General features: G+C 47.4%; 1 protein-coding gene across 1 annotated transcript in view; it reads left to right on the top strand.

Annotated features, from left to right (window-relative positions):
- The window catches only part of LOC136633337 (uncharacterized), a 31,563-nt gene extending 22,468 nt beyond the window's left edge, over nt 1-9,095 (top strand). The window contains exon 4 of the mRNA XM_066609038.1: nt 8,952-9,095. Within this exon, the coding sequence (XP_066465135.1) occupies nt 8,952-9,095 (144 nt within the window). The remainder of the gene's footprint in view (nt 1-8,951) is intronic.
- The last annotated feature ends 1,766 nt before the right edge of the window (nt 9,096-10,861 follow it).

Consider the following 10,861-nt stretch of genomic DNA (forward strand, 5'->3'; position numbering starts at 1 on the left):
TCCTCCTTCCTCCCAGCCTCCTCACTCCATTACAATGACACATTCTGAGGAGCAGGCAAACTCCCAGGAACTGTTCCCGGGCCCCTGACCAGAATGGGCAGCAATGGTTCCTCTCCCACCAGAGGAGTTTGTCGTGACCAATGCCCAACCTTTGGAAAGTTCCCGGGTCCGGGGGATGAGGCTGGGGACCTCCGGCAACTGTCTCAAGAGCTTTCAGTGGGTGAGGAGGACGATGACGATGAGACACAGTTGTCTATCACTCAGGTAGTAGTAATTGGAGTAAGTCCGAGGGAGGAGTGCACAGAGGATTCGGAGGAAGAGCAGCAGGACGATGAGGTGACTGACCCCACCTGGTTTGCTAAGCCTACTGAGGACAGGTCTTCAGAGGGGGAGGCAAGTGCAGCAGCAGGGCAATTTGGAAGAGCCAGTGCGGTGGCCAGGGGTAGAGGCAGGGCCAGACCGAATAATCCACCAACTGTTTCCCAAAGTGCCCCCTCGCGCCATGCCACCCTGCAGAGGCCGAGGTGCTCAAAGGTCTGGCAGTTTTTCACTGAGAGTGCAGACGACCGACGAACAGTGGTGTGCAACCTTTGTCACGCCAAGATCATCCGGGGAGCCACCACCACCAGCCTCACCACCACCAGCATGCGCAGACATATGATGGCCAAGCACCCCACAAGGTGGGACGAAGGCCGTTCACCGCCTCCGGTTTGCACCACTGCCTCTCCCCCTGTGCCCCAACCTGCCACTGAGATCCAACCCCCCTCTCAGGACACAGGCACTACCGTCTCCTGGCCTGCACCCACACCCTCACCTCTGCTGTCCTCGGCCCCATCCACCAATGTCTCTCAGCGCTCCGTCCAGCCATCGCTAGCGCAAGTGTTTGAGCGCAAGCGCAAGTACGCCACCACGCACCCACACGCTCAAGCGTTAAACGTGCACATAGCCAAATTGATCAGCCTGGAGATACTGCCGTATAGGCTTGTGGAAACGGAGGCTTTCAAAAGCATGATGGCGGCGGTGGCCCCGAGCTACTCGGTTCCCAGTCGCCACTACTTTTCCCAATGTACCGTCCCAGCCCTGCATGACCACGTCTCCCGCAACATTGTACGCGCCCTCACCAACGTGGTTACTGCCAAGGTCCACTTAACAACGGACACGTGGACAAGCACAGGCAGGCAGGGCCACTATATCTCCCTGACGGCACATTGGGTGAATTTAGTGGAGGCTGGGACAGAGTCAGAGCCTGGGACCGCTCACGTCCTACCCACCCCCAGAATTGCGGGCCCCAGTTCGGTGGTGGTATCTGCGGCGGTGTATGCTTCCTCCACTAAACCACCCTCCTCCTCCTCCTCCTACGCAACCTCTGTCTCGCAATCAAGATGTGTCAGCAGCAGCACGTCGCCAGCAGTCGGTGTCACGCGGCGTGGCAGCAGAGCGGTGGGCAAGCGTCAGCAGGCCGTGCTGAAACTACTCAGCTTAGGAGAGAAGAGGCACATGGCCCACGAACTGCTGCAGGGTCTGACAGAGCAGACCGACCGCTGACTTGCGCCGCTGAGCCTCCAACCGGGCATGGTCGTGTGTGACAACGGCCGTAACCTGGTGGCGGCTCTGCAGCTCGGCAGCCTCATGCACGTGCCATGCCTGGCCCACATCTTTAATTTGGTGGTTCAGCGCTTTCTGAAAAGCTACCCACGCTTGTCAGACCTGCTCTGAAAGGTGCGCCGCCTCTGCGCACATTTCCGCAAGTCCCACACGGACGCTGCCACCCTGCGCACCCTGCAACATCGGTTTAATCTGCCAGTGCACCGACTGCTGTGCGACGTGCCCACATAGTGGAACTCTACGCTCCACATGTTGGCCAGGCTCTATGAGCAGCGTAAAGCTATGGTGGAATAACAACTCCAACATGGGCGGCGCAGTGGGAGTCAGCCTCCTCAATTCTTTACAGAAGAGTTGGCCTGGTTGGCAGCCATCTGCCAGGTCCTTGGAAACTTTGAGGAGTCTACCCAGATGGTGAGCGGCGATGCTGCAATCATTAGCGTCACCATTCCTCTGCTATGCCTCTTGAGAAGTTCCCTGCAAAGCATAAAGGCAGACGTTTTGCGCTCGGAAATGGAGGTCGGGGAAGACAGTATGTCGCTGGATAGTCAGAGCACCCTCCTGTCTATATCTCAGCGCGTTATGGAGGAGGAGGAGGTGGAGGAGCATGAGGAGGAGGGGGAAGAGACAGCTTGGCCCACTGCTGAGGGTACACATGCTGCTTGGCTGTCATCCTTTCAGCGTGTATGGCCGGAGGAGGAGGAGGAGGAGGAGGATCCTGAAAGTGATCTTCCTAGTGGGGACAGCCATGTGTTGCGTACAGGTACCCTGGCACACATGGCTGACTTCATGTTAGGATGCCTTTCTTGTGACCCGCGCGTTACACGCATTCTGGCCACTACAGATTACTGGGTGTACACACTGCTCGACCCATGGTATAAGGAGAACCTTTCCACTCTCATACCCGAAGAGGAAAGGGGTTCGAGAGTGATGCTATACCACAGGACCCTGGCGGACAAGCTGATGGTAAAATTCCCATCCGACAGCGCTAGTGGCAGAAGGCGCAGTTCCGAGGGCCAGGTAGCAGGGGAGGCGCGGAGATCAGGCAGCATGTACAGCACAGACAGGGGAACACTCTCTAAGGCCGCTTCCCAGTCAAGGCTGAGTCGGCGGGAGCACTGTAAAAGGATGGTGAGGGAGTACGTAGCCGATCACACGACCGTCCTCCGTGACGCCTCTGCCCCCTACAACTACTGGGTGTCGAAGCTGGACACGTGGCCTGAACTCGCACTCTATGCCCTGGAGGTGCTTGCTTGTTCTGCAGCTAGCGTCTTGTCAGAGAGGGTGTTTAGTGCGGCTGGGGGAATTATCGCGGATAAGCGTACCCGCCTGTCAACCGACAGTGCTGACAGGCTTACACTCATCAAGATGAACAAAGCCTGGATTTCCCCAGACTTTTCTTCTCCACCAGCGGACAGCAGCGATACCTAAACAATACGTAGGCTGCACCCGCGGATGGAAGCATCGTTCTCTATCACCATCAAAAACGGGGACCTTTTAGCTTCATCAATTTGTGTATTATATTCATCCTCCTCCTCCTGAAACCTCACGTAATCACGCCGAACAGGCAATTTTTCTTAGGCCCACAAGGCTCAGTCATATAACTTTTGTAAACAATGTTTATACGTTTCAATTCTCAATTGAATAAAGCATTGAAACTTGCACCTGAACCAATTTTTATTTTAACCGGGCTGCCTACAGGCCTAGTTACAAATTAAGCCACATTAACCAAGGCGATTAATGGGTTTCACCTGCCCTCTTAGTTGGGCATGGGCAATTTTTCTGAAGTACATTTGTACTGTTGGTACACCAATTTTTTGGGGCCCTTGCCTACATTGTAATCCTAGTAATTTTTAGCCCACCTGCATTAAAGCTGACGTTACCTCAGCTGTGCTGGGCACTGCAATGGGATATATTTATGTACCGCCGGTGGGTTTCAGGGAGCCACCCATGCTGTGTGTCCACAGGGACTTCACATTAGGGATTTGTACCTGCCAGTGTCTATGTATTAAAAACCCTGGTCAGACTGGGGCATGCAGTGTGGGCCGAAGACCACCTGCATTTAATCGGACGTTACCTCAGCTGTGATGGGCACTGCAATGGGATATATTTATGTACCGCCGGTGGGTTTCAGGGAGCCACCCATGCTGTGTGTCCACAGGGACTTCACATTAGGGATTTGTACCTGCCAGTGTCTTTGTATTAAAAACCCTGGTCAGACTGGGGCATGCAGTGTGGGCCGAAGACCACCTGCATTTAATCGGACGTTACCTCAGCTGTGATGGGCAATGCAATGGGATATATTTATGTACTGCCGGTGGGTTCCAGGGAGCCACCCATGCTGTGGGTGTACACGGAGTTGTAACTGCATGTGTCTACTTCTAAAGAACCCCAGTCTGACTGGGGCATGCAGTGTGGGCCGAAGCCCACCTGCATTTAACATGACATTACCTCAGCTGTGATGGGCAATGCAATGGGATATATTTATGTACCGCCGGTGGCTTCCTGGCACCCACCCATGCTGTCAGTCCACACGGAGTTGTAACTGCATGTGTCCACTTCTAAAGAACCCCAGTCTGACTGGGGCATACAGTGTGGGCCGAAGCCCACCTGCATTTAACATGACATTACATCAGCTGTGCTAGGCACTGCAATGGGATATATTTATGTACCGCTGGTGGGTTCCTGGGACCCACCCATGCTGTGGGTCCACAGGGAGTTGTAATTGCATGTGTCTACTTCTAAAGAACCCCAGTCTGACTGGGGCATGCAGTGTGGGCCGAAGCCCACCTGCATTTAACATGACATTACCTCAGCTGTGATGGGCAATACAATGGGATATATTTATGTACCGCCAGTGGGTTGCAGGGAGCCACCCATGCTGTGGGTGCACACGGAATTCCCATTGCGGAGTTGTACCTGCCTGTGACTATTTATAAAAAAACGCGGTCTGACTGGGGCATGCAGACACCTTGACAGAATAAATAGTGTGTGGCACATAGGTTCCCCATTGCTATGCCCTCGTGTGCAGCTCCAGATGGAGGTGGCACAGGATTGGATTTCTCATTGCTTCTGTACAGCATTGTGGGCTATCGCTCCGCCCCTTTTAAAGAGGGACGCTGCCTAGCCATGCCAACCCTCTGCAGTGTGTGCCTGCGGTTCCTCCTCATGGGAGACGCACTTATAAATAGACATGAGGGTGGTGTGGCATGAGGGCAGCTGAAGGCTGCGCAGGGACAATTTGGTGTGCGCTGTGGAAACTGGGTCGTGCAGGGGGGGGGGGGGGGCTGGGCAGCATGTAACCCAGGAGAAGTGGCAGCGGAGTGTCATGCAGGCAGTGATCGTGCTTTGTTGGAGGTAGTGTGGTGCTTAGCTAAGGTATGCATTGCTAATGAGGGCTTTTCAGAAGTAAAAATTGTTGGGGGGGGGACCTGGGAACTTGAGATGCAGCCCAACATGTAGCCCCTCGCCTGCCCTATCCGTTTCTGTGTCGTTCCCATCACTTTCTTGAATTGCCCAGATTTTCACAAATGGAAACCTTAGCGAGCATCGGCGATATACAAAAATGCTCAGGTCGCCCATTGACTTCAATGGGGTTCATTACTCAAAACGAACCCTCGAGCATCGCGAAAATTTCGTCCCGAGTAACGAGCACCCGAGCATTTTGGTGCTCACTCATCTCTAAACGTAACGCAACTGTGTTTTTGTGCATTGTTTTGTGTTGCGTTTTTAACATTAGAAAGTCCCATTGACAATCGCGTTAACAAAAAACGCAAACGCAAGTGTGTGGGAGCCCTAACAAAATGAAGTCAGTGAGTGTATAGACGTGTTTTGAGGTGTTATATACATATTTATGCCATTGAATCAAACCAAATGCATAACTTTGAAACATATGCAATTGTCAACCCACCCAGGTATAGGTAATAGTGCATGGATGGCAGCCAGAACACACTATCAGTAAACTGTCACTTGGGACCTCGGCAAATGGGAATGAGCTTGTAGCACCTTTCCAGGCTGCAACATAGTGTACAGAGCTGTACTAGTTCTGGAGCAAAGCAGCTTCAGCACTAGCACAGTGGCTAGGAAACCTAACCAATTGGTGAAGGTGCCATGTGTTAGACCCCCTTCGATCTGATATTAAAGACCTCTCCTTCCGGAAAATCCTTCAAGTCTTTGGAATGTTACATGATATAGAGTGTAGTGTATTAGTAGCTGATTGTAAGTAAGAAAACACACTGAAGAATTAGATCTTGTCTTACCAGATGCAGAACACTGGACCACTAGGGGCCACTATGCTCTAATTATTAGCCTAAAGCAAGGATGTCATATTTTCTTATACACTAATGAATGTGAACTTAAGATGTGCTTGGCAATGCTGTATGCATGAAATAAGACTGAAAGGAAAATAATTCATTTTACCAAGAAGAAATAAGAAAGAATAAAGGTTAGTGTGACAATGTCAAAAAGCTGCATATATTAATACAAATGATGATAACGTCTGTATTGTGCATTGTACAGTAGTTGTACAAGGAGCTTATTACAGCTACTCTACCCTACGAGTACGGAACAATAATTACCGTACATACCTATATAGAAATATGTTTTTGAAACTGCAAGTAATGATAGTCTCACAGCTTATTTTTAGGAAAAGCTAACAAAAATATGAAATTAAATGTAATACGATGGGTTGTTCTTAAAGGCTAACATTTTTTGTGTATGTACAGTACTTATTCTGGATACACAGTTGACTATGGGAAAAAGGAATAATTTACATGGATCTGTCCACTATTCTGAAATCAGAAATAAAGCACTTGTTTTAAGGATTTGCTCGGAATTTAGCTTTGTGAATATCTTCTAATTTATAGTATCACCACAGTATATTGTTTCTGCACTTTTCAAACTATGTTAGTACTAGTTTTGCATTCTTTTAATCTTTGCATAATAACGCATTAAAGTTCTCTTAAAATGACAGTAGTTTAGTATTTACCACGGACATAGGATAACATAACAGCACCGAATATATTGCCTTATACATCTCGGAGTTACTCACAGTGGCAGCAGCAAAGCACATGACATTCTGGCCTTGCCCAAGTATGCCTTATTCGACCGCAGCGCAATTGTTACATTGAGCTTCCTCATCTGTACTCCTACTTCTAACACTCTGTTGATGTGTCCTTTCACGCAGAACTCATAGACACCATTTGTACTGAGGTGTCTTCAAAACAGCTACAATATGTGGCTTTTTGTGTTTTTAAATCTACAGCATACATCACCCCAAATATACAGTGCTGATGTCTCGATTAGGTGCCTTGCTAACCCACTACAGCCATCATAAACCCCACACATTACAATAAACATGCATTACAACTACCTTTGCAAGGCCTTGCTTCATCTATGGTGCCATATTTAATTAGCTTGTATGTCCCCAATAAGTCTACATCCCCACTTCGATCAGGAAAGTAACATAACACAGTCCCTGGGGAGTTAGTACACTGACAAACATGCCAACCTCTGTTTCATTGAGTACTGGTCTTCATGTTGCGTGATCCTGTAATCTTCAACACTAACGTCTTAATGTCAGAAACTGTGGGGAGAGAGACTCCTATGCGTTGATGATGTAATTGCTCTCTTTTCTTCTACAGTTTATGTTTGCTTTCACCCCTGGAAAACTGTCTGCTGCACTGCCCTGAAATAGGCCTCTGCCACTTTAAATGCCTGCCGCTGGCTCCGCCCTTTGCTTTCCTCTGTGTTGCATAAGCAACAACTGTGATGCAGTTTTAAATCTTTTGAAATCTGATACATTTTGGGCAATGGGTGGGGCTTAGTTCCCATACACTCCCACTACTAATAGCCTGTCTCTGGGTGGTAACATCACCACTGACATCATAGGGGGTGGAGCCTTTTCATCCCAGCACTCACAGTTCTCTCTCCTTTCCCACTGTCCAGCCACATTACAGGCAGAGGTTAGCGTTTCACCCAGCACCCGAAGCACCTCTGTTTTTCTCCCTATCCCCTTTTTGGCCTCATCACTAGCTAGAGGAGGTAGGGCTTAGCGTGGCCATCTGAGCCGCTTAGTAAGAGGGGTAGCGGGTCATCACTCACCCCTCTTACACACACACACACACACACACACACTTTTGCCCACCCTCCTACCACCCTTTATCTACTTTAGATTTTGATTGCCTACATAATACAATGCAATCCTTTGGTATTTAAGTCTATTATGCCTGCCAGTATAATAGGTTTTTACACAGACCTGGTGGCCTTTTTAAGCTGCTATCTGTCATAGCAACGCATGAGTATCCCCCTGTAACATACAGTTGAAGCCCACTGCTGCTGGTGCAGAGACAGCTCCTAAGTCTGCACCATTTCCATGCTGTACATTCATGATGCTATGCACTAACTAAAAGCTGGCAGCTAAGAGGTTGAAGAACAACTCTGCAGAACAATAAAATAACAACATTATTATAAAACATGGAACCATGGTGTTGAACTCTATCACTAACAACCTGTTTAATATAAGAGTTGCCATAGATCTCAAAAATTTGTAGTCCATCAGTTTGAGACACCTGGGACCACTCCCATCCCCTCTATCCTTATAGGAACTCCTGGGTGGAGTACTACAGGGGTGGAGTTTTGACTACTATATGGAATTCTATATTGATTTTTACTGAATGATACTGAATGCAATGCATGCTTGCTATATTAAATTATATACAGTGGATACGTCATTATCAAGGTAAGAGGAAAAGTATAGGTTTTGTATTTTGCAGTCTACATGGCTGTTAAAGTTCCGGAGCTCCCTTACAAACCACTATTACCATGATACACTAGATTTAGGTTAATAGCATGCAATGAGCAGCACTTGCATTTCTTTATTATTTTTTCAAACACCATTGCTTTAACAGACCAGTGGGTTGTGGGCCTCCTTTGGTCATGTTCCCATAAGCCCAAATTGACTGTCTATCCTTATCTCTTTTTAGATTTAGATTTCCTTTATATCAGGTTTTAAAGGGGTAGTCTGGGTTATTTTCAACTGATGGCCTATCCTCTGGATAGGCCATCAGTAGTTGATGTACAAGGGTATGTCACTCAGGACCCCTGCCTATCAACTGATTGTCAGTGCAGCGGGAATGCTGGATTCACTCCCACTAAAATCGATGGGAGCGCCACACTGCTATTCTACTTCCTGCTCCTGTTACTGACATCCTGTCCTGGGCAGGAAGTGGAATAGCAGCATGGTGCTCCCATTAATTTCAATGAGAGTTGAAAAGAGCCCAGACTGCCCCTTTAAGCATAGCAAAGTATGTGAAGAACCATAATAACACATTACTTTCTCTTTTCTTAAGATACCACGGATCATTCTGACACGTCCCTCCACATCAGATGAGGACATCGAGCAGTTAACTCAGGGACAAGACTTTGACCTCGAGGACACTGATATGGCCGAAGATCTATTTTTGGACTGCTTAAATAATACCAGTCATTTGTAGCATATTTATAGTAGTTTGCGATAATGTGAAGCAGCACTGGAGCCATTATGCCTTATTAGATTTTTTTCCAATCTGAAGATCTAGATACTGCCTTCTCTTATGGACCCAAAGTGCACAAATGGAAGAGCGAGACTATTTCCCACATCTAAGACCTGCCTATGAACTTTCTGCTTAAATTGAAAGAATAATTTTTTCTTTGTGTTTTTTTAATGTTAGCATTGTAGCTAAAACAGACAGATCGGTAGTAGAGATGAGCGAGTATACTCGCTAAAGGCAATTGCTCGAGCGAGCATTGCCTTTAGCGAGTATCTCCGCCGCTCGAGACAGAAGGTTCGGGTGCCGGTGCGGGGGAGCGGTGAGTAGCGGCTGTCAGCAGGAGGGTGCGGGGGGGAGAGAGGGAGAGAGAGATCTCCCCTCTATTCCGCCCCGCTCTCCCCCGCAGCTCGGTGCCCGCTGTCGGCACCCGAACCTTCAGTCTTGAGCGAGGGAGATACTCGCTAAAGGCAATGCTCGCTCGAGAAATTGCCTTTAGCGAGTATACTCGCTCATCTATAATCGGTAGATTAACAAGAAACACTGGTTACTACTATAATATAGGAATGAATGCAAATCAAGTGGATGAAGTAGGTAATGGCACAAGTATTTTTATTAATACTATGCAATGAACATGGTCATTGGCCGCAATTAATCCGAACAGAAAAAGAATACAAATAGAAAGCAAAAATCATTATTTTGTGACTGGCTTTTTCTATGGAAAAATAAACAAGATACGGATAATGTAACTCCATTTGCCTTTCTAGTTTTCTCCACTCTGAATAAAGCTGTATAATTATGATTTGTTATGTCTATACTCTGAATGGCACCGTCATAAAGAACACTGGCAGGAAAGGCCGTACTGTACAGTATTTTGCATATTAAAAGTACACCTGGGCCGTACTACTGTTTTCTTTAGATGCAATCTGTTATTCTTCATGTTAATAGAAGCTTGTGAAGAGGATTTATTTTTCATGTTCTGTAGGAAAATAATATGTTGTAAAAATGTAAATACTACCAATGAATAATCACAAAAGATCAGAAATGTCCATATGTGTAATTAGCATCTCATTCAACCAGATAATGCATAGGGGAGGGGCGTATTGGATGTTCCTGGAGAACTCGGCTGATTTTGCTCTCGATTACAGTAGGAAAAGGCTCTATTTGAAATGTGCTCTTTTGCAGCTTGAAAAGAACAGTAAGAGGCAGGAGGAGATCAAGAAATAACAGATCAGATGTCAGAAAACCACTATGTTGGATCTAAATATAGTACATGGAAGTAACGATGAAGCCTCACTCACATTTATAGTTGTTTTTTAAACATTAATATACTGTATATTGTGTGGGGACAAGTAATGTAAAAGAATACAACGAGAAGTGCAACCCATTAACTTCTACTAGAATCAAGTATATCAGTGTGCATCCATTCAGTTTGTTGATTAATTTCTTAGACTGACTAATTTATGCAAATAAATGAACACTAAACCTACAAAGTTAATGAGGAAATATAAAAGCACAATTTGTACGGCTGTCCACCATCTCTTGTAGCAAATATTCTGGCTGTGAAACTAAATCTTCCATGTGCTTCTCTCTTTCATGTTTTACTAAGGGGCTCCATAGGGTCTGGTTTAACTAATAAGGCCGCCTGCAGACGGGCGGGTCGGATTCTCGCTGCGGGACCCGACCTGAGCGCCTGCAGGGACCCTCGCGTACTCACTCGCGGCTCCGGCTGT

Source organism: Eleutherodactylus coqui, chromosome 1 (assembly GCF_035609145.1).
Source record: "Eleutherodactylus coqui strain aEleCoq1 chromosome 1, aEleCoq1.hap1, whole genome shotgun sequence".
Classification (NCBI taxonomy): domain Eukaryota; kingdom Metazoa; phylum Chordata; class Amphibia; order Anura; family Eleutherodactylidae; genus Eleutherodactylus; species Eleutherodactylus coqui.